Raw genomic sequence first — 25,229 nt, 5'->3', positions numbered from 1 at the left:
AACATAGACTGGGAGCATTACTCTAGCTCAAACACCTAGCCCAAAGGTTCCTAGAATTTATAAACTCAAATGCTATGGAACAACTTGTTACCACTCCCACAAGAGGGGAAAACATACTGGACCTGATCATCACCAACATGGGGACTCTATGCTCCAGACCAGAAGTGTATCCCTCACTGGTAAGATCAGACCATAAACTAATCACACTGGATATTCACATCCCGATCCCACCCTCTACCCAGAAAACCACAGTGAAAAATTTCTAAAGCAAATTTCACACTCCTCAAAACTGAGGTGGAATCCTTCAAAGCTCCCGTGCCTGTGGAAAATACGGCCCAGACCGCAGAATCCTTTATAAACGCATTCTATGATCACCTTCAGGAATGCATGGATCATGCAATCCCAAATGAAACCAAGACCCAATCCTCCAAAGGCAGACGTCCTGTCTGGTGGACCCCAGCCATAAACAAACTATACAATAGAAGGAGGAAGCTACTACATGATAGAGCAAAATCCCAAAAAGGGAAGGCATCTCTGATCAGTATTAGCAAAAAACTATGGGCACTCATAAAATCATCTAAGGCCAGCTTCAAGAGAAAAACTGCACAGGACACTAAGGATAATCACAAGGCTTTCTTTAGTTATGTTAGGAACCTGGGTGGGAATTCCTAGATATGCTCAGAATTAGTCTAAAATGACAAAAAATACACGAACCCACACACATTGCCAACATCCTAGCTGACAGGTTCAGCGCAAACATCCCTCCCCACCAAAAGGACAAATATCTATCCCAGCAGAGTGCTGCCCCCCTGACATCTCAGATGCTCAGGTAAGAGCCGCCCTCTCCAAAGCAAAAAACACAGCATCAATGGGACCAGACGGTGTCCCGGGCTGTGTCATACATGAACTCCAAGAAGAGCTAAACCCAAACATAAAACTACTGTTCAATCTCAGCCTTACTACAGGATGTGTACCCAAAGAGTGGCGTACAGCAACAGTGGTCCCTCTACACAAAGGTGGTGCCTCAACGGATCCTAGAAACTACCGCCCCGTAAGCCTGACTAGCTTGGTCTGCAAAGCTATGGAAAGGATCATCTTGAACCTCATAAATAAACATATTGGGGACCTACAGACACTGGATCCTACCCAGTTCGGCTTTGTTAAGGGCAGATCCAGCCTCTTAAACCTGGTCGATTTCTTTGAAACTGTCATCAAGGCCATTGACGAGGGGAAGGTGGTCCACACATCCTACCTGGACCTCGCAAAAGCCTTCAATACGATACCCCACTCGGGCATTATAGATAAGCTCACCAGCTTAAATATAAATCCCTATGTTACTAGATGGATTGCAAATTGGCTGAAGGACAGAACCCACATGGTTAGAATTGCTGGAGCCATGTCAGACTCCAAACCAGTTACAAGTGGCATCCCACAAGGCTCAGTCCTGGGACCTCTCTTGTTCGGTATATATTTCTCAGAGGTACAGGCCAACATGGAAGGACTGTGGCTGACCAAGTTCGCAGATGACTGCAAACTGGGCGCCATAATCGACTCTCCAGCCAACACAAGCATCCTCCAAAAGGGCCTCATAGAAACAAGCAACTGGTGCCAGAACCATGGCCTCAAGCTAAACACCAAAAAGTGTATAGTCACCCCCTTTGGCAAAAACAAAGTGCCCACAAATTACCACATAGGTGCTAATCCATTAAGTACAGAAGAAGTAATTAGGGACCTGGGGACCCAAGTTGATAGCAATCTCTTATTTGACAACCACGTGGCCAAAGTGGTTAGAAGAACATTTTATATAGCCCACCTAATCATGAAGGGATTCACATCTAGATCAGGGGAGGTCATTGTGCCTCTTTACTCATCCCTCATCAGGCCCATAATTGAGTACAATGCCCTTTTTGGGATGTACCTTGCCAGACACCTGCAGCAACTGGAAAGACCCCAAAAGTACCTCACCAAGAGGATCAAAGGGCTCAAACAGATGCCATATTCTGCCCGGTTAAAGAAACTCCAGCTCTACTCAGTGGCATACCGCCTGCTCAGAGGCGATCTGTGCCTGACGTATAAAGCCATGTCCAATCCAGAATTAATGGACATGCTGCACCTCAGAAAATCCAAATCCCATCGAGCTACCCGCTCGAGAGACTTGAACCTCAGCACTGAAATAAATAGGACATGCTGGAGGGACAGATTCATAACCCAGAGGCTCCCTTCACTCTGGAATAAAATCCCAGTCCAGGTTAGGCAGAGTCCCTCATTGACTCTCTTCAAGAGGAATCTTGATGTGTGGATGGGCGATCGTAAGTTTACCCAGGGTATCACTTCTGTGTCACTGTTAGACAGAGGCACAGTATACTAACCTTGAAAAAGGGCATTGCAAAATTAATTTAAAATGGGTGGTGAAAGCCAAACACACTCTGGCTAGGCTTATAAATGCCCTAGGACAGATAGCCTAGTATGAACCTATGAACCTATACATTCGATGAACAATGTTCAAGAGGTTTTGTCAATAAGTTATTTGGTGGGTGGTAAGCCTTTACAATCAATTTCTGTGTATCGGACAATATATCGTGTAAATACTTTTTTGCTAGTTGAGATGGCACAATAGAGAAATGATAGACCATCTGGAGTTTTTGTGAGACCTGACATTACAGGAAAGGGACTCCTCATCCATTAGAACCATTATTTGCCTATAATGTCCACCCTGGAGAGCATTACTACATTATACTTAAAAAACAGTTTTTGTTTGTTTCATCTGGATGAATTTCTTTATGCATAATGCTGTAGTAGGTTACATCATATGTTTCTGTCTACTGGTTTAAGAGAAATAGTCATTTTACTTATAAATGGGGTATGGTTTTAGTGTAAGATATTGTTTGCAGTGATACATTGTGTGAGCTGGAACTGTGATTTGGGAAAACTGACAATAATTTCCAAATGGTTTAACAGTTTGAACAGAGACTGGAGTGGTGCTTGATTTGATCCTAAGTAGGGGCAAAGAGTCATTTGTGCAGGTATGGGAGTAGTTTGCTCCATGACAACCTCTTGTGGGCCATTAGTACCACCTGGTTCAAGGCTCCTGAGAGCACCCCAGCACTAACAGGTTTCACCTCATATCATTGTCCATATTCATAAAGGACACCCACACCTCAAGGTTGGTGGCAGACCATCCAGGTGCAATTAACCATAGGCAAGACTGCTCTGCAATTTGTAGCATGTTACAGGCCACCCTCTCAAACTCAGGAACCTCACATGGCCTTCCTGAAAACATTGGAGGGGATAAATGTATCTCCAAACACCATCATACTAGGTGACTTCAACTACCCTAATATAGACTGGGAACACTACTCAAGCCCGAACACTCTAACCCAAAGATTCCTGGAGTTCATAAACTCAAATGCCATGGAACAACTAGTCACCATCCCCACAAGAGGTGAAAACATACTTGATCTCATCATCACGAACATGGGATCAAAATGTTCAACACCGAAGTATACCCCTCACTGGTGAGATCAGATCATAAACTAATCTCGCTGGAGGTCCTCATCCCGCCCCCACCTGAAACAAAAAGACCACAGTGAAAAATTTCACACTTCTAAAAACTAGTGTGGTCTCCTTTAAGGCCCCTGAGCCAGTGGTAAACATTACTCAAACCGCTGAATCACTTACAAATGCCTTCTACCAGCACCTACAGGACTGCATGGATCAGGCAATCCCAAACAAAACTAAGACTCTCTGTACCAAAGGCAAGGCCCAGTCTGGTGGACCCCAGCCATAAACAAGCTCTACAACAAAAGGAGGAAGCTACTACAAGATAGAGCAAAATCCTTGAAAGGTAAGACACCTTTGATCATTATAAGTAAAAACTAAGAGCTCTCATAAAATCATCCAAGGCAAATTTTGAGAGAAAAATCGCCAAGGACTCTAAAGACAATCATAAGGCCTTCTTTAGCTATGTTAGAAACCTAGGAGGAAACTCCCAGATATGCTCAGAATTAGTTCAAAATGATGTGAAAATTACTGAACCTACACACATTGCTAACATACTGGCTGACAGGTTCAGTGCAAACTTCTCCCCCAAAAGAAGAGATATCTATTCCAGAGGATTGTAGCCCCCAAACATCTCCAACGCCCAGGTGAGAACTGCCCTCACTAAGGCAAAACACAGCATCCATGGGACCGGATGGTGTCCCCGCTGTGTGCTTCATGAACTCAACGAGGAATTAAACCCACAGTTAGGACAGCTGTTTAATCTTAGCCTCACCTCAGGATACGCATTCCAAGGAGTGGCGCACGGCGACTGTGGTCCCACTTCATAAGGGCGGTGCCTCCACAGACCATTAGCTTGACAAGCCTTATCTGCAAAGCCATGGAGAGGATCATAATGGAACTCATAAATAAAGACATAGGGAACTTGCAGACTTTGGATCCAACCCAGTTTGGCTTTGTCAAAGGCAGATCCTGCCTCTTAAACTTGGTTGACCAAGGCCATTGATGAGGGAAAGGCAGTCCATACAGCCTACCTCGACCTGGCAAAGGCCTTGACACAATACCGGTATCATCGAAAAACTCATCAGCTTGAATGTAAACCCATACATCACAAGATGGGTGCAAAACTGGCTAAGCGACAGAACCCACAGGGTCAGAGTTGCTGGAGCCATGTCAGACTCAAAGCCTGTCACAAGTGGTGTCCCACAGGGCTCAGTCCTGGGTCCACTCTTGTTCGGCATCTACTTTTCTGAAGTACAAGCAAACACAGGAGGGTTATGGCTGACAAAGTTTGCAGATGACTGCAAACTGCACATCTGACACAGATATCCTCCAGAAGGGCCTCACAGAAACGGATAACTGGTGCCAGAGCCATGGCCTGAAGTTAAACGCCAAAAATGCATAGTCATACCAAAACAAGGTTACCCCTAGCTACCATATAGGTGACAATCCACTGAGCACAGAAAAGTCATCAGGGATCTGGGGACCCAAGTTGACAGTAGTCTTCGCTTGACACTCATGTTGCTAAAGTAGTTAGGAAAACCTTCTATAACCTGATCATGAAGGGATTCACATCTAGATCAAGGGAGGTCATCGCCCCTGTACTCATCACTCATTAGACCTATGATTGAGTACAATGCGAATGTATCTGACCAGACACCTGATGCAGCTTGAAAGGCCCCAAAAGTTCCTCACCAAAAGGATAAAGGGTCTCAAAATATGTCTTATGCTGCCCGACTGAAAGAACTCCAGCTTTATTCAGTCTCATACCGCTTGCTCAGAGGTGACCTGTGCCTGACATATAAGGCCATGTCAAACCCAGATTTGATGAATATGCTTCACCTCAAAAATCTAGATCCTCAGAACCACAAGACTTAAACCTTGACACGGTTATAAATAGAACGTGCTGGAGGGACAGATTCATCACCCAGAGACTCCCTATGCTGTGGAACAAAATCCCGGTACATGTGAGGCAGAGCACCTCGCTGGCCTTGTTCAAGAGGAATCTTGACCAATGGATGGGAGATCGCAGATATACCCCAGGGATTACTTCAGTGTCACTGCTTGACAGAGGCACAGAAAAATGATAGGCATAGTTTTTATTCAAACTAAAGGGGTGGCGAAAGCCACATAACTATGGGCTAGGCTTATAAATGCCCTTGGGCAGATAGCCTAGTATGAACCTATGAACCTATGAACCTATGTACTTGGGGAACATCTTATGAGCTGTGCTGAAGCCAGTGGACAGCCTCCGGAAAGGTTTTGATTGTCTCCAAAGCAAAAGAATAAGTGCCCCCATTCTCCTTTGTAAGTAGGCTTGCTAGAGGTCAAAAGGGCACATGTTATCTCCTTATGTTAGGCACAAGGCTACTGTTTACAATGAAAAGATCTGAAACTTTTCTTGCACTACCACTGAGGTCGAAAATAGGTATGATGTCCTTTGTGCTTTTTTGGTAATAAAATAATCTTTAGTAGTAATCTTAAATTCACTGGTCTGGGAGGACCTAGTGGCTGACTCCTTTTATTAAAAGGCTGTTGACCTCTTGCCCTACCAATTTCCTTAGATAGAGTACGTTATTGTCAGGGACTTGGGTGCTGAAGTCATGCTAATGATGATAATTCTGTAAGTAATGTCTTTCGGCTTTTCCAGGTTAGGGGTCACCACAGCGGAACTCCGGTCCGCTAATGATTGGCAGTGGATTTTTATGGTGCCGAGGTGACAGCCCAACACCCAACCTTCAAAGAAGGCACACCCATTCACGCTCACACCTACCTGCATGTATTTAACCTCACTCGACCACGGGGAGGTCATGCAGACTCCACACAAAAGGAGCTCCAGCCGAGAATTGAATGGGAGAACCTGTTGCTGTGAGGCGACAGTGCTAACCTCTGCACCACCACAGCCTTCAATGATGATAATTCTGTAATCTCAGCATATTGTGTCCCTTACCAACCTGCCCATAGTGACCTGGAATCACTGGTGGTAGTGGAAGGATAGTTGTCCACTCAGTAGTCTGTTAAGGCTTTAGGAGCTTTGCTGTTCACCCACTGATGGACCATGACCTCTTGGGAAGTGATGGAAACCTTGTCTTCCTCTGTATTTGTAATTATTCTATCGGCAGCCTTGAGGACTACCCTTCCTACATCCTCCCTGGTGACCATGCTGTGACTCCTGACAACGTCACATTTGGAGCTGGCTGTTTTTCACCTTGTTAAAGGAGTGTCAAAGAAGCCGAAATTTAATGCCCCAAATGATAAGGGGTTTCTCCTTTTCTTCTGTATCTTTTAGGTGCTTGCTGACAAACAAGAGAGTTCTAAGAAAGCAGAGCCTATGAGGGATATAATTGTGTCCATGAAGGCTTGTTACTTAGAACTAATGCAAGAAATGGCATGAATCATGTGGGTCACCAGGTTTGTAAAGTAAATGGCTGGTGCTCAGTGCTTCTCTTTTGTGGTCCTTCACACATGGAGTACTTCACCAATGATCCTCAATTGGAAACAGACAATCTGCACTAGGCAGGTCAGTGTCTTCAGGAATAGGTATGTGAACACTTGCTTCCTAAACCTATCCATATTCTTGGACACCTTTTTGCTGTAGGTGTACAGAGAGTTTGTAGAATATTGGAGTTTACATAATGGTTGCTACTGCTGAAACAATTGTTTTTGGCTTAGGGGTTACTGACAAGACTGCTCAATCCTTGTGTGGGTGAAAAATATAATCTGACTTTCTGCGTAGAGCCTTTTTACTGTGTTTGAGATGTCCTTCAACATGTCTCCTAAAGGTAGGACTTCCCAGGAAGACTGGATGGTATACTTCCATGCCTACATAGCCTTCTGTGTGGAGACAAGATAAGGTCAGTGGATGCCACACTTTTTTTCTGCAGAACATAGTTAAATTCTACAAATCTGGGAGATGAAATGAGAGAAAGCATGACTTTATCATCAGCTAAGTTAGTAACTGGTAAGTCCACAGAGAGGGGGTCAATATGTTCTGATTTATATCAAGCCTTGCTGAGTCTATTGTGAGATGGCTCTAGGATTTGATAAGGACAGCCTTTTGTAGCTTCTGTGTCACAAATAGCTTATGTGTCACCAAAGGTTGCAGAAAGCTTCTGGAATTTGCCTGTTGCGTGATCTGCACAAAAAAAAGCAGCATATCCACTAAGAGAACATCTGCACCACAAGCATCTAGACCCATATGTTTCTAAAGTGCCAGTGCTGCTGTCTGGTTTGATGCCTTCATCTCTTTATTCAGATATGTATGAGGTGCAGCAGTATCAGCTGCAAAGGCCTCAGCCCTATAGGCGTCAGCACTGACAAGGCATGCAAAGAAGCATACTGGGATGTTGGTATTGCAGTAATAGACACCACTTTTCCATAGTCAGCAGACAATGGTGGGACTAAAGGCTGTGGTGTCAATGCCATAAGTCAAATCCCATGTTGGAGGCATACCTAAACATATGGTGCCACTTGTCTATGGTACTTTATTAGAATTTCAAAAATCTAAAATGCGAGTTCTGTAACTCCCAGAAAATTAAACAAGAGTCTAAAGATGTTACCATATTGCATAAAATATCCTGTTCCAAATTAAAAGCATTTACAAGCTCCCTACTCCCCACAATGTGGCAGCAGCACTCTTACAACTCCACTACTTCCATTTCCCAACTCTGAGATCACTGCACCTTAGAGAAGGGTGAATTCTCCAACATACATCAATTTTAGACTTAATATGTACTTCCTTCAATCAGACAGTTATTTGCTGTTTTCCAAATTTCACTAGTAGATCTCTAAATACAATAAGACCCTATACTGACCGGGTGACAGTACTGGCACCAGCTAACTCAAAGCTGAGTACCGAATCTGAGAATGCATCACAACTAGGTCAATATAGTGAATAAAAGGTGACACTTACTGTAAAGTTGTTACCTGAGGATCAGGCTTTGAGATAGGCAGCCTCATCTCTGAAACGTTTGTACAATATACCAGAGACTGCAGTGGACAATATTTTGGGGTCAGAAAAACTCTCCTGCTGCCGTTTTGCTACTGGAATGGGACACATAGGAGACTGGAATCTCCCATTCCTGGTCACTTTCTACATGGCATAAGCTAGCTTATTTTAGTTTATCTATGGGGTAAAGGCCTGCACCAAGGCTGTTCTTGTCAGCTGCTTTGGTTCTGTGCTTCCAGGAGATGACTTTACTAAAGAGATAATGCCAAAACATTTCTGAAGTGCCAGTTCTGCTGGCTGGTCTGATGCCTTCATCTCCTTATTTGTTGATGTCATTAGTGTGATTCAGATTGGTGCCAATGATGATGATGATGATGCCAGGCTCTGTATTAGCACCAACACTGGATGTTAGGCCGATGATTAAGCAGCATTCATCATCATAGGTTCATAGGTTCATAGGTTCATAGGTTGGTACTACGCTATCGGCCCTAGGGCCTATACAAGTCTAGCCATAACAATTCATGTCTATTTCTTCCCACAATATTTACTTATCAGAAGTGACACTGAGGTTTTTCATCCCTAAGCCACTGAGGAGTTAAACAGGCCTTTCCCAGGGAGCAGAGCTTAATCATTGTAACAGACTTAAGGACATAGCAAGCATGAAACTGTGTTATAACAAAAAGCATTAATTCATACTCGAGATGTAACATTCCTTTTAATACCTAGTTGAAGAATACAGTCAGCTTTAGACCCTACTTTGCTGTGTCTGTCGAGTATGTATTGCTGCATTTGTGAATTTATAACCTGTCATGTCGTACAGCTTACATATAATGAATGTCTTCCTATAATCAAACCTTTAAGTCTATCTTACTCACTCTCTTTATTTTTTAAGGGGACTATTTGTTGTCTAAAATCACATTATGTGTGAATTTATCGCATCCATATAATAACAAGCTTATACTGTTATCCACTCTTGATTTGAAATATTTTCTTTCTCTTAACAATTATGAAATCCATCTGCCTAAGGGTTGTCTGCAGTGGGAGAACATGAAGCTTGCTAATAAAAAATCATTTGAAAGGATTACATCTGGGATTATGGTACTTATCTACTGAATTACATTTGACTGCCAATAAAAAAACACACTGTACTAAGAGAACTTCTTCAGAAATTTAACACATGCTTTAGAGGATAAAACAGCCTGGTGCACCAGTATTTGTTGTGCTGTCAGATGTATCTGGTACTATTATAAACCTGAATTAATGATTCTTGCTAAAGACTACACAGTTTTCTTTAGACGTATTTCCAGTTCCTCATGCCATATTAATACCTAAACTCCTGAACCCAGAATCAGCTGTCTGCAGAATCAAAGTAGAAACAACATGTTACATAAAGAAACATTCATGCATACCTGCTACAGAGATGTATTTTGGAATATTCACATTGCACAGTAACTGCCACATACTCTGCCTACTTTTAGTTAAAACATCAGGTTTGAAAGAGCTCTAAAGAAGCAGTTCTTTCAAATTGCCAGCCAAATAACTTCTGTATTGGAGATACTCTGTTCTCTTTCAAAAGCTGAGCAATATAAACAAGTTTGCATCATATTAATTATCTGAATTAACCAGTGGCATTGTGATGCTTGAGAGTTACGTTTAGTGTTTTGGCTTGTAGTTTGCAGGCAGACAAAGCTGAAAGCATGAGACTGGGAGAGCTGCTAATTGTCAAGAGTTTCATCTGTGACAGCAGAGCTTACCTCTCAGCTGTTACAATTCATGCACAGGATTACGACTTTGGACCTCAGATTCAGCATTGCTCCTCTTAGATTTGCTGATGCTCCTCATAAAGTCATAAAGACCAGTTTATGGTTACATATCTTACTAAATAAATAATCTAAGCCTATACAAAGATTCCCTATCAGGGTCTAGTCTATGAAAGCATTACAATGTGGAAAATAAGAAAGTTCTCTTTCTGACCCACTGCTATGATTTTTAAAGGCCTGTGCTATGATTTTTAAGAAAACTAGCAAAAAGTGAAAGAAGATATTTTAGAAAAAAAGGACAAGGCAGTTACTCAGAAAAGTTTTATGGTCCAGCTAAACCCAGAGCAAATACTTGGCATTTCAGAAATTTCATTTATGACAAAGAGGCCAGTTAAAGAAGCTTTCATTAAGTCTGACTTTCAGTATGGGCATAGTATCTAATACTGTTACCTTAGTACTACAGAGCTGATGCAATTTCTTTTGTTTTCTTTTTTCTTTTTTTTTTTTATAAATCAATGTGATCTGTCATCCTTCATTTGTCATTTTATTTTGCACTGCTTAAGCTGTCAGTTATTTCCCTGAACTTAGACTTCTTGGATTGCTGCATATTTTTGCTCATGACATAAAATATTCATATACCTCTTGCGTAGCTTGTATTAGCAAAGGGTCTTCAAACCACTCTACTTATCTGGTTAATTCATATATAAATAAATAAATTGAAGATATTGAGACCCCCCTTACTAGAATTTGTAATGGTTTTCCCATGGCATCATATCAATGCCACTCTTCTGATTTTGTCCTGAAAGACCTCTCATCAGCCTGTCTCATACTCTTGGTCACAGGTTCCTACTGTATGTCTGCTGCAGTAGTGCAGACTTTCAGGCATGATACTGCAGTGATTTGCCTCATTATTCCTGGGTCATTCACAAAGGGTAGGTCACTAACAATTCAACAGGTTGCTTCATTGACAGCAGTGTCCTACAGGGCTCCATTCTGGCTGTGTGTTGTTCACATTGTACGTTACCTCTAGGTGAATTAATTCAAAGAAGATCTCATGTGATGGAGTAGTTTGTAGTACTACTGTTACAGAGACGATACACAACTGTGCGTCGTCATTGCTTAAAACAGTGTATGGTCCGAACTGCATTCATCAGTAGATGACGCATAATGACCATAAATATAGTCCCTATAACATCGCTGCCTTAGCAGTAAATGCTTTGGCTTAAAGTGTTCCAGCTCTGAAATCTGAAGTTATTTATACATAATCAAACACAATTTGTATCAAAGCGGCAGTGTGTAATCTCGTCATAATTATTAAGGACAGTCTGTCAACTCCAGTGGGCCTGGTTTCACTGGTTATTAAGTCCTTATGTTTTAATCCGAGGAATACTGCCTTCAGCACTGTACTCTGTTTAGAGTAAGAACGTCTCTCATATATTGAATGTGTAGTTTCCTAACTTAATTACTTATTCACTGAATTTGTATACTCTCCAGCATTATGTGTGTTAATAAAATGCCAGCATTGTAATCTGTCTCTTTAATTGGCATATATGTCTAAAGTCTGATAACTGCTTTCTTGCAATTTAATGTACACATATATTTAGTGTTATATATTACGACTGTTTATTGTCATATGTAATGTTATACATAAGGGCTGTTTACTGTCATATGTTATGCTATGTAATCTCTGTAATGCTATAGATAAGGACTGTTTATTGTTATAAGTAATGTTATTTAATCTTTGTACCTCATATGGAGCTTTTCTCACTGAGCCTCCACTGAAAAAGGACGTGTTTCCAGTCAAAAACCCGGTAAACAAATGTAAAATAAATAATAAATAAATAAGTACCTTATTCCACATAAGGACCTGCCTGTGGTAATAAATGCTGTACAATATAGCATGCATATTACTGCAATTTCTAGTACTTTGGACTTGGCTTACAACCTGATCACTTGTGGGTGGTGCAGAAGTCTGCTGCCCATCTACTGACTAGTACTTCCCATTACCAACAGATTTTATCAGTTCTTTGCAGGTTGCCTTTACAATTGCATATCATCTATAAAGTCCAGATTCTAGTTTTACTGGTCCTAAATGGCAAGTGCTCCCCATCTCAAAAAGTTAATGGTATCACACCTTCTTGCTTGCACTTTATTCCACCACCATGGGGCTGATGACAGTGCTGTGGAGCAACTCATGTCTTTGTCTTCTTGCTGTTCTGTCTTCCAGGTTTCTCTCCCATGGAATCTGCATCCACAGATGCTTAGGAAGTCCCCTACATTGCATAGTTTCAGGAGGTCATTAGAAACTCAGCTACCTAAGCTTGGATTGGTTTACCTGCAAATTTTCCTTTCTTAGATCAATGCTTTTGCTTGTGTTTATATTTTCTATAGTGTACATACCATTCATAAGTTGTTACATACAGTGACTGGTGCTGAAGCAGGTATTTAGCTTTGCCTCTTGTCTTCTGATCAAGAGGCCTAGTTAGCAGATAGTTTTCCTTTAGCTGTGGGACAACCATTTGGATGGCAGATTTAGCATGAAAGTTGAGAGAAAGTTATAAATTTAGCCTAGCAATTACACGTCTGATGGTCTGAAAATGCTCTATGCTGCCACCATAAAGACCCTAGACATAGTGAGATGATACAGAGGAGCTGAGTTATACAGTCTTTGAAGAGTCCCAAACAGCATCGGCTAAGTTGTCTTGGAAATGGACAAGCTGTTACCAGAAAATCAGTTCCAGCTACTGTCACAGTTATCTCAGGGGTGCTTTAAAGATCAGCACTTGTTTCTTCAGTTAGCAATAGGCACAGGTTATCTGTATAAAGAACAGCTTACAATATTTCAACATCTACAGTATGCTAGCTAGTTTATAAATAAGAACAAGAGCATATAGAACATGAGAGTAAATATTTGTAAAAGTACATTAGTAAACCTTAACACATGCCTTGGTGAGTTAAGGTGCTACACCATAGAAACAGTAACATGAAGGATGAATTCTGTAACAAATTCCCATACTGAGCATTCTTCGCACAGTAAATTCTGAGATTCTTCTACAATGAGCCTCCCTCAACTCAAGAATAAAATGTCCCTGAGAACTCCACGAGTATGAAAAAGTACATATAATAAAGAAAGAGACTAATGCATTTCCCTAAAAGACAAATAAACAAGGCATGGTTTAGTATAATAATCTTATATTGTTGATCTGTAGTCAAATACACATATTTATTGATTATTACTGTTATTCAGTCACTCTGATTCCGTATAAAATGAATATTAAACCACTTTATAAGCAACATTTCCAGACATTCATGGGCCACCCAAGAAAAAGGCCCACTCAGGAACTAGGCCTCACCATCTAAGAAATGCAGACTTGGATAATCAACAAATTAACTTAGTTTTTCCAGCTCTACAACTATAACGACCATAAGAATCATTTTAAATAATCACTCTAAAACACTGATATACTCATTGTAACCATAGTTAAAAAGGCTGCATTTAATTACGAATATACAAATGATATGTGATGACCGCATTACTAATTAAACACAGGCATAGATTTCAAGATGAAAAAATCCTTGAGTAAAAACTGAGGTTGACTGCCACTAAGTTAGAAATTAAATGAGTATGACTTAAGTCTGCACATATGTCATTATTCATTTGGTATCTGTAGACTGGGCAGGTTTGGCAAGAGCATCTTAAAACCAAAACAGAAAGTTTTACCTCTGGATTTAAAAAAAATAATGAATAAACAGAACTGGTCTGTGCCCATTCCTAAAAGAGATTGTTTTTGATGCTATACTTCACACCAGTTAACTTAACAACATCTACTGAAAATGCGGCCAACTTTAAAAAAGTATATAACAATGAATTAATTTCTTCTGTGGTTGTGGAAAGCAGACTTAGCTGCCGTTTACTCATTGAGCTCATATTAGGGAATGATTCCAAAAAGCTCAGATATCAACAGCAAACTCAAAAGACACTCAGAAGAGAAAATATCTGCTTACAAATCAGTACTGTGTTAGCCATTCAGTTGCAGAGTGCTTCCCATGCCCTTTAATGTGGCACTTACCACACTGCAGCCAGGACACTCTTTTCCATTCTCACAAATTCTGCGTCGAGCCTGGACTCCACCTCCACACTGAGTTGTGCAACGTTCCCATAATCCCCAGCTGGACCAGAATGTGTGTGGAGGGCACGGCAGATGCTCATTACAGTATCTGTAGAATAAGACAGAGGGTAAAAGGAATGAAAATGTTTAGATGAAAACCCTTTTTAATATACTGACCTGACACTTGCAAATAATTTGTATATACTTTATTTACAGCAGTTTCAAACAGAATAAGAGAAAGAAACAGTGGAGACAAAGAACATTACGCCACTAGTATGTCTGCATACATTGTTCTGTGTACTTTGACATCTAACAAATAACTATGTTACATTTCAGAAAGGTACACTATAACAATGTTGGGTAGACTGTCTTGGCCATTGATAGTAACCAAATTCTGAGACAACGGCAGGTTAATCTTACCATGACTTTTTTCATGTCTGCAAAAAACTGTGCAAGACTCACCTAATACCTGTAGACTTCATTGAGTAACTGTTGGTAAACTGCAAGATCCCAAACCATACCTCCTCGTTATGCCTGGCATTTCCTCTGCTTAAAGCAAACCCTAATGTTCTTTTGTTATAATCTGAATCAATATACAAAATGTTTCGGCAAGATTATGTTAACCATATTGTCTTACTCTTCACATTTCTTACAGAAAGAGAAACAGTAAAAAATAAAAGATGAGCACTGAACATTCTGCAGTATGCGTGTGTGTGTGTGGGTGTGTGTGTGTGTGTGTGTGTGTGTGTGTGTGTGTGTGTGTGTGAGAGATAGAAAGAGACAGAGAGGTATTCCTCGTCAAAACATTCAGCCTTAATTTTCATTGATACTTAATTTTCTGCAACTTGCTTACATTCACTTGCTGCCTTAAGCATTCAGCTCTACTATCTTCCTGGTTAATGTTATGTATGAGCATTTTTGGTAAAGTCCATAAACATGATATAAGACTTCAGCGGCTGAGGTAAAGAGAATGATGGCAATCATGCATCCCTATTTGGTCCATTCAAGTACTTTTACAGCATACATTGCATGGGGGGGGGGGGCAACTAAATATTTTAGTAATGTCCTCATACAAGGTAACTAGTGAGACAATAAAGTTCTCCGGAAAGAAGAAGAGCTTCTGTACCCACCCCTACAACAAAAAGGTAAACTTGCATCAAGGAAGGGAATGACATGCAAGACACGTTCTCCCAGTTGCAGCAATCAGCTGTGCTACATGCATTCTTCTATCCCAACAAATGGAAACAAACAATTCCCACTGGGTTGCCATGCAACACTTAGGGCAGGCTTGGTTAAGCTTTTTAACCCGATTTGCTAAATTGATCTGGCAGTTAAGAAATTAAGGAAAGAACCCAAAACTTGTACATTGGTGCCACTGAAGCCAAACAAGATTGTTAGCCCCCACCCCAGACAGACGGCACTGAGCTAAGGGTCCTGCAGTTGACTGCATTATTGTGTTTGTATTTACTAAAAAAAAAAAAAAAAACTGACTGAGACTATGCCTTCTGTCCACTCACCTAATAAGGGCTATGGGCAGATTAGGGAAATATGTATATGCTTCAGTGACCTTTATACTTAAGGTTTGAACTTTGCCACTCATATGAGTTGCTTGCAGATGGCACAGCAGGCACTTATCATAATGAGAAGATCACTTGCATCAGACTGGGAAACTTCATTACGCATGATGCTAAACATTGCTAACCTCTTCATCCAGCTCATGCAAAATGTGGCTGATGGGGCAGTTCAGGCTGCTGTAGCAGGACTGAATAAAGCTATGTGGCTTTGCGGACAACTTTAAAGTATCCTTTGTTAATGTATCCTGTGATCAATCATCCTTATTTGGTCCTGCTGTAAAACAGAGACTGCAGAAGTGTGAATAAGATGGCAAAAAGTTTCCTGCCATGGAAATTAGGTTTGAGACCCAACAAAAATCAAATAACGGGAACCAAAAGGACCCCAAATCACTCTGGTTTAGGAAAGTCAAGCATAAGTTATTTGAGACTTTTTCTGTGAGGTGCAGCCCGGGCAAAGGCAGTCCATTCAATGGACTCAGGCCCAGATACTGAGGGGGTCCACAGAACCACTAATACAGTGGATCTTTTTTTGACCATAAACACCAATTCCCCTGCACAGCTTCCTGATCCCTCCCCTCTTGAGGTAGTTGGATACTGTTTATCCACTACTCACCTGCGTGGACTGACCATCACACAGAACAATTGGGTAAGAAGGATGATAGCCAGAGGTTACACAATTCCCTTTATCCAACCACACCCCCAAACTGAAGTGGTCAACCCCAGATGTTCCAATTCACCAACTAAAGGTGGTCAAAACAAAAGTTTTCTCATTGATCTAAAAAGAAGCCATACATAACTCACCAGATTAAACAGGGTCAAGATTTTACTCAAGATTCTTTTTGTTTCCAAACAGAAACAAGGACCCCAAGCCCATTTTGAATCTAAGTCGTCTAAACAATTTTGTGAAAAAGTCCTGATTCAGGATGGCCATGGTGCTGTCAATTTTACCTTTTCTACATGCAAATTATTAGATGCGCTTCCCCCACATCAGAATAGCCAAATACCCCAGAAATTCCTTTCCTTCCTCCTAGGTGCCACTGACCTCCCTTTCAGGGCTCTGCTCTTTATTCTCACCACAGCCTCTGGGTGTTCACCAAGTGCATGACCATTGTAGCAGCACACCTGCTACTGCAAGGTATCAAGGTCTAGCTAGATGACTGGCCTGCAACTTCCCCAACTGTGGAGCCATTAATCAGTACCTGGGACTATGTGCTCCAACTCACCCTGTCCTTGGTATATAAATAAACCACCAGATGTAATAGTTTCTATTGATACAAACCATTCAGTTCATCAGAACTTTTGAGAACCTAAAGAAGTAGTTATTGACTGACAGTCTTTGAGTTCAGGAAGAATCAGAGTTGGCCAAACAGTGGCACAGTAACACAGTAGATAACACTGTTGCCTCACAGCAAGAGGTTCTCTGGTTCATTTCCTGGCTGGGATATTTTATGTGTGAATCTGCATGTTGCCCCCATGTTTCCATGGATTTTCTCCTGGAGCACCATTTTCCTCCCCCCTCCAAAGACATGCAGTAGGTGGACTGGACACTCTAAAATGGCTGCAGGTGTGAGCATGATTTGAAAGAATAATCGTGACTGGGCTAGCCATCCAGTGGTGTGAATTTTGGCTGAAGATGATTGTCATTGTTAAAGTGACACCCCAACCACCTGTGTAAAAATGAGTGAAGGGGGGTTGTAAATGCATGGATGGATGAATGGATTACATGGGATGGACAATGTTGTGAAATATTCTGCATACAAAAGTAGAAAAAATGACCACAGTGAGAGGCAGGCAGCTACGGTGTTACACAACTGTTAATTTACTGAATAGAAAAAAATAGTACAATACAAAAAAGGAAACCTAAAATATTAAGAATACATTGCTTATGTAAGTTAAACAAGTGATTAAAAATGTGTAGAAATGTTATATATAATCATCTAGAGATAACAGTATAGGGTTTCAAAATCTTCCTCACGGTATTTATACTAAAATTTATATATATACTTTATTGTCAAAAAATGTTAACCTTAACAAAAAAAAAAGATTGAATCTTCTGGAATCAAATGTTAGAAGAGAGACTAAAGTGCTTAATATTGACTCCTTAATGGGCAAAAATTATTGGAATATGGATAGTTTGCTTATAGTTCAATGCAGTAGACAATTTCTACACTCAAAAATTGATTTGATGATGTATTTAATCAGAAAGCAATACCCAATCAATATTTGATTTTCTAAACCGTTTGAAAACAAATGTTGAGATAATACTTATCCAAAATATATTAAAATATACTAAAAATTAAGAACTGTACATTTTGTATTTAAGATTGGTCACCAAATGATCACCAAATGACAGCTGGATGGTAAAAACATTCAGAGTTATGGCTTTCTGCATTTTGTTTTTGTTTGTGATAATATTTTCCCTTTTTACTTTTTATTTTTCACTTTTCTGCCAGCATTGAGGTAATTATCTGGAGGTATGTGATAGCAGAAAATTTTAACTTTTCTGCTTCTTGTTTTATTTTGTTTTACTCTATGGTAGAGTTCATCACTTTTCTGCTTCTGCGACTGAGGTAATTGCTTATCTGGTAATAGGTGCTAGCAGAGTTGTCTGGTTTTCTTCTTTTTCATTTTACTTTGTAGTATAGTTCTTCATTTTTCCTTGCACTAAGGTAGTTGTTTATCTGGTGCTAGTAGGTTCATAGGTTCATAGGTTCATACTAGGCTATCTGCCCTAGGGCATTTATAAGCCTAGCCAGAGTATGTTTGGCTTTCGCCACCCATTTTAAATTAATTTTGCTATGCCCTTTTTCGAGGTTAGTATACTGTGCCTCTGTCTAACAGTGACACAGAAGTGATACCTGGGGTAAACCTACGATCTCCCATCCACTCATCAAGATTCCTCTTGAAGAGAGTCAATGAGGGACTCTGCCTAACCTGGACTGGGATTTTATTCCAGAGTGAAGGGAGCCTCTGGGTTATGAATCTGTCCCTCCAGCATGTCCTATTTATTTCAGTGCTGAGGTTCAAGTCTCGAGTGTGTAGCTCGATGGGATTTGGATTTTTTGAGGTGCAGCATGTCCCTTAATTCCGGGTTGGACATGGCCTTATACGTCAGGCAGAGGTCACCTCTGAGCAGGCGGTATGCCACTGAGTAGAGCTGGAGTTTCTTTAACTGGGCAGCATATGGCATCTGTTTGAGCCCTTTGATCCTCTTGGTGAGGTACTTTTGGGGTCTTTCCAGTTGCTGCAGGTGTTTGGTAAGGTACATCCCAAAAGGGGCATTGTACTCGATTATGGACCTGATGAGGGATGAGTAAAGAGGCACGATGACCTCCCCTAATCTAGATGTGAATCCCTTCATGATTAGGTGGGCTATATATAATGTTTTTCTAACCACTTTGGCCACGTGATTGTCAAATGAGAGATTGCTATCAACTTGGGTCCCCAGGTCCCTAATTACTTCTTCTGTACTTAATGGATTACCACCTATGTGGTAATTTGTGGGCACTTTGTTTTTGCCAAAGGGGATGACTATACACTTTTTGGCGTTTAGCTTGAGGCCATGGCTCTGGCACCAGTTGTCTGTTTCTATGAGGCCCTTTTGGAGGATGCTTGTGTCGGCTGGAGAGTCGATTATGGCACCCAGTTTGCAGTCATCTGCGAACTTGGTCAGCCACAGTCCTTCCGTGTTGGCCTGTACCTCCGAGAAATGTATACCAAACAAGAGAGGTCCCAGGACTGAGCCTTGTGGGATGCCACTTGTAACTGGTTTGGAGTCTGACATGGCTCCAGCAATTCTAACCATGTGGGTTCTGTCCTTGAGCCATTTTGCAACCCATCTAGTGACATAGGGGTTTATATTTAAGCTGGTGAGCTTATCTATAATGACCGAGTGGGGTATTGTATCGAAGGCTTTTGCGAGGTCCAGATAGGCTGTGTGGACCACCTTCCCTTCGTCAATGGCCTTGGTGACTGTTTCAAAGAAGTCAACCAGGTTTAAGAGGCAGGATCTGCCCTTAACAAAGCCAAACTGGGTAGGATCCAGTGTCTGTAGGTCCCCAATATCTTTATTTATGAGGTCCATGATGATCCTTTCCATAGCTTTGCAGACCAAGCTAGTCAGGCTTATGGGGCGATAGTTTCCAGGGTCCGTTGAGGCACCACCTTTGTGGAGAGGGACCACTGTTGCTGCACGCCACTCTTTGGGTACATATCCTGTAGTAAGGCTGAGATTGAACAGTAGTTTTATGTTTGGGTTTAGCTCTTCTTGAAGTTCATGTAGAACGCAGCCTGGGACACCGTCTGGTCCCATTGATGCTGTGTTTTTTGCTTTGGAGAGCGGCTCCCACCTGAGCATCTGAGATGTCAGGGGGGCAGCACTCTGCTGGGATAGATATTTGCCCTTTTGGTGGGGGGGGGAGTTTGCGCTGAACCTGTCAGCTAGGATGTTGGCAATGTCTGTGGGATCAGTGTATTTTTTGTCATTTTGGACTAATTCTGAGCATATCTGGGAATTCCCACCCAGGTTCCTAACATAACTAAAGAAAGCCTTGTGATTATCCTTAGTGTCCTGTGCAATTTTTCTCTCAAAGCTGGCCTTTGACGATTTTATGAGTGCCCTTAGTTTTTTGCTAATATTGATCAGAGATGCCTTCCCTTTTTGGGATTTTGCTCTATCATGTAGTAGCTTCCTCCTTCTATTGTATAGTTTGTTTATGGCTGGGGTCCACCAGACAGGTCGTCTGCCTTTGGAGGATTGGGTCTTGGTTTTATTTGGGATTGCATGATCCATGCATTCCTGAAGGTGTTCATAGAATGCATTTATAAAGGATTCTGCGGTCTGGGCCGTATTTTTCACAGTCCCGGGGGCTTTGAAGGATTCCACCTCGGTTTTGAGGAGTGTGAAATTTGCTTTAGAGAAGTTTTTCACTGTGGTTTTCTGGGCAGGGGGTGGGGTCAGGATGTGAATATCCAGTGAGATCAGTTTATGGTCTGATCTTACCAGTGGGGGATACACTTCTGGTCTGGGGCATAGAGTCCCCATGTTGGTGATGATCAGGTCCAGTATGTTTTCCCCTCTTGTTGGAGTGGTAACAAGTTGTTCCATAGCATTTGAGTTTATGAATTCTAGGAACCTTTGGGCAAGGGTGTTGGAGCTAGAGTAATGCTCCCAATCTATGTTTGGGTAGTTGAAGTCGCCCAATATAATGGTGTTCGGAGAGACCTTCATATTTTCCAGTGTTTTCAGGAAGGCCGAGTGGGGTTCCTGGGTTTGGGAGGGTGGTCTGTAGCAGGCTATAAACTGGAAGGCAGTTTTACCCACTGTTAGTTGCACATGGATAGTCTCTGATGCTTCGTGCTTTGCCACCAACCTGGAGGTGTGGATATCTTTGATGAATATCGATACCCCCCCCCCCTTTTGTGGTTCGGTCCAAGTTTTGGGGCCGAAAAGCATGGTATGAGGTATAACCTGGTAGTGCTGGGGTGCTCTCGGGAGTCCTGAACCAGGTTTCTGTTACTGCACAGATATCGATGTTCTCCATGCTAAGGAGAGTTTTGAGTGCATGCATCTTGAGGTTTAGACTTCTAGCATTGAGTAGCATTACTCTTAGTTTCTTATCCCTTGTGATACCTATGGAGGTGGGTTTGTCTTTTGAGCCTTGCCTAAAAAAGGCACTATGGGGGTAGCAAGAGCCTTTGCCAAATATCTGAAAGCCCAGGGGTGACAGGTGCAAGCCGTCCCTAGCAAAGCATCGTGGCTTGTCGTGCATATCATCCCAAGCTGACAGGCATTGGATCCCCTTTGAATGACACCAATACTTAAGCCAATTGTTGAAATTGATTATCTTGTCTTCATATTGTGGCATCATTCTTGGTGAGGGTAAGATGCTACTAAAGGTCAGGGTCATACCAGCCTGGGCTACATGCTCAGAGAGCTCCTCTATGTCTCTTTTCATGTAGTCCAGGGAGGTACGTCTCAGGTCATTCACACCAGCATGGACAATGACTGAGTCATATTTGTACTTGCCTTGGAGTGACCTGAGTGCTTGTGTTATGTGGCGGATCCTAGCGCCAGACAGGCTGCTCACCGTGACCTTCTCCTTGTTCAGCCTGGTGAGCGGGATGTCAGTGTGCCTGACGATAGAGTCACCTATTACAAGTGTATCAGGTGTGTTGTTTAGCCTTAAGGGCTGTGACTGTTTGGCACACTGGCTTTGTAAGATATGTGTTGCACGTGTTTTGTTTTGGGGTAGCGGTTGCTTGGGTATCTGCTTTGGAGGTCTCTGCTGCTTAGGCAGATCTTTATTTAGAGCCTCCAAGTATGTTTTTGTGTGATTATGTGTTTGGTTTGCTGTCGTGGAAGGTCTATGTGAGACTGGAATTGTAGTGAGTGTGGTTTCCTTCTCCTCCTGACTGGTTATGCCAGTACTGAGTTGAGAGAGCTTAGCCTCCAGTTTGGCTATATGGTTGCATCTTTCACATGTGTTGGAATTTGTTGGGAGGAGGAGAGGGTTGTCTGTGTACATGAGGCAGTTGTAACATTGCCTCAAGATTCCCATATTCACCAGCTGGACTGGAGAGGAGATTGACAACTGACCTTTGGACATGCTAGAATAGTATTGGGAATTCCTTTATAATTGAAAACAAGGGCCAATGGGGAGCGAGGGTGTAGTGCTTTTAATTTTTAGTGCTGACTTATAATTGCTTTAGTGAGCAAGTGCCAGGTAACAAGTGCAATGTGTTCCAGGTAACTTAAATGCAAAAACGACAAACAGTAACTTTCTTTCAAGCGAAGCAAGGAAATAAGTACAGTAAGCAATGCAGATATCACTAGGGATCCACAGAAGCGCTGAGAAGCCGCGTTTTAGGTGGAATTAGCGTTCCAGGGAAATAACAAGCATACAAACAAAGCTAGATTCAGCAGGCCTGGATCCAGTCCATGCCACAGCAAACAAGGCGTACCAACTTCAGTAAGATACAGTTCAAATATTCAGGCACTACAAACCCTTAACCAGAAATTCCCAGCTCAGAAGGGCAGAGTCCAGCCTCTCCTCCCACAAGAGTGCAGACCACAAACCCTCCCAATGTAAAACAACTGGCCCGAAGCCCAAGTGCCCAAACCAGAGCCAATACACTTCAAGTGTTCTAGTAGAAGTGTTTCCTGGCTATCTGTCTTTTTTAACTTTGTGATAGAATTTTCTAACTTTCTCTGTCTGCTCACACTGCAGTAATTGTTTATCTGGTAGTAGGTGTAGCTGTGTTATTTGGCTTTCTGTCTTTTGTTTACTTTGTGGTGACGTTCCTTACATTCTTCTTTGATTACACTGAGGTGATTTTCTTTCCCATTTGAGTTGTACCTGCAAAACAGTGCTGTGGAGTTTGCATTTACTTAAGTCCTTGTCACGACTTCATGGTATTTGTTTTATTTTCTAATTATAATTGCTGTCCCCTCTTCTTTAAATCATGGGGAACAACACATACCCTTTCTGTCTGGTGATCTGTTTTGACTGATAGGTCATTTACCTCTCATTAAGGAAGCAGCTGCCTTTAAGCAGTGACAATGAATGAGCAGTTCACTTGAGCTACATTTGGAAAACAATGCTGTGGTAAGGACTTCAGGGTATTTATCTTACTATCAATTCATTTGTGCACTCTCCTCATCTTTTCAAGATGTAAGGAACACAATCTTTTTTCTGGCTGAAGATCTGTGGTGACTAACAGGTGCTTCACCTGTAGCAGCTGCATTGACATAGTTTTGGGTGTTTGGACTTTGCTTTAATAGGAAGTACATCTCCACACCTTTAGTTTATTTTTAATATAAGGTTGGGTCCTTTTAGGGTTTTTACAATGCATTCCTTAAATACTTATTTATTTGAAGACCTGATTAAAAATCAGTACTTACATGAATGTGGAAACTGTGGTACATATCTAAAAATACTTTAAAGAGTCACTGTTTCAACTGTGAAGATTGATGGAACGTTGCAATATTATCAACAGTAAGGATGTGAAAAACTTAAATTATACATGCCCATATGTGAAGGCTTCTTTGTACATCAGTTTACACTAGAGTTAAAGAATGTGAAAAATACAAAAAATACAGCCTTATGTAATAAATCCGTTCCAACTGTGACTAATGCTGACAGTCAGGAAAATACATTTTTAACCAAAAAAAAAAATCCACAGATACCAAACTGGTAATGGAAGGCAACTAAACTATTTCAGTGTCAGATAATTTTAATATACTTTTGTCAACAGACTTCTCATAAAACAATACCGCAATAGAAATAAACAAAAGGTTTAAAAATAAACAATAACCAATCAAATCTACTCAGCAATTATCTAGAACAAGTACTCAATTATTTACATTTCATTAAAGCCTGTTATATGTATTACAATTTTAAAATACGTACAAAAAATTAAAAAAATAAAAATATATAACATCATATAGTTAATACTTTTATTTTTAATCTCTTGTCCTTTAAAAACATTTTATGTTAATGCTTTCATTTAATCCAGGAGATTGGTCAGCCATCAGTCTTACCTGTGTGTTTGCATAAAGTGTGTTTGTATAATGCGTTATTATCTTTAACTTTAATACTATATAAATGTACCTTAATTTGTCCAAACCATGCATTGTCATTCCAATATACTATCCCTGACAACCAGAACACATTGCAGTGTATATAATGCCTGTGGATTTACAACTGTATCTCTCTTTTAAATAAATAGTAAAATCAAGAGACTCAATGTAAATGTTTTTACTGATACACTATTTTATGTGATAAGTATAAAAAAAAATTGTTTTCAGTTATTGAGCAAGTTCCACTTGATTTGTGGGGTGGGAATAACAAAAATCAGTTAGAAACCATAGAAACTAAATGGTTGGTTAGATTGTAGATTGTGTAAGAATTTAGGCTATTTAACATCAGATTCACAAATCACTGCTAATACATGTAACATATTTTCTGTTAATATTTGTACTAACACTACTGATAAGTCTAAAATTCCTATTTCAGTGTATGGTCAATGTCTGAATTTTACTATAAACATGGCCAATGATGCATTAAATAAAATTAATACTGCATTGATGGGGCCAGATATGATCCCTGGGTCTCTATTAGTTAATATGAAAACCATTATTACCCCAATATTGCATAGTATATTTAACAGGCTTCTAAAAATTGTACTGTTCCAAAATCATGGAAACTTTCACACGTTACTCTGATATATAAAAAAAGAGATAAAGAAGAAGTCAAAAACTACAGGCCTACCAGCTTGACACCAGTAGTTAGAAAATGTTTTGAAAGACGTGATTGATTTAATGAGCAAAACCATCACT

At 40.9% G+C, this 25,229-nt stretch overlaps 1 protein-coding gene across 2 annotated transcripts in view; it reads right to left on the bottom strand.

Moving 5' to 3' along the window:
- SEMA5A (semaphorin 5A) overlaps nucleotides 1–25,229 on the bottom strand; it is a 2,688,572-nt gene that overhangs the window by 556,785 nt on the left and 2,106,558 nt on the right. For both annotated transcript variants that reach the window (XM_044064865.1, XM_044064863.1), the window contains one exon: nucleotides 14,277–14,424. In XM_044064865.1, coding sequence (XP_043920800.1) covers nucleotides 14,277–14,424 — 148 coding nt within the window. The remainder of the gene's footprint in view (nucleotides 1–14,276; nucleotides 14,425–25,229) is intronic.

Source organism: Protopterus annectens, chromosome 3.part0, assembly GCF_019279795.1.
Source record: "Protopterus annectens isolate FY-2018-M chromosome 3.part0, PAN1.0, whole genome shotgun sequence".
NCBI lineage: Eukaryota > Metazoa > Chordata > Ceratodontiformes > Protopteridae > Protopterus > Protopterus annectens.
This window is presented reverse-complemented; position numbering and strand designations above follow the sequence as displayed.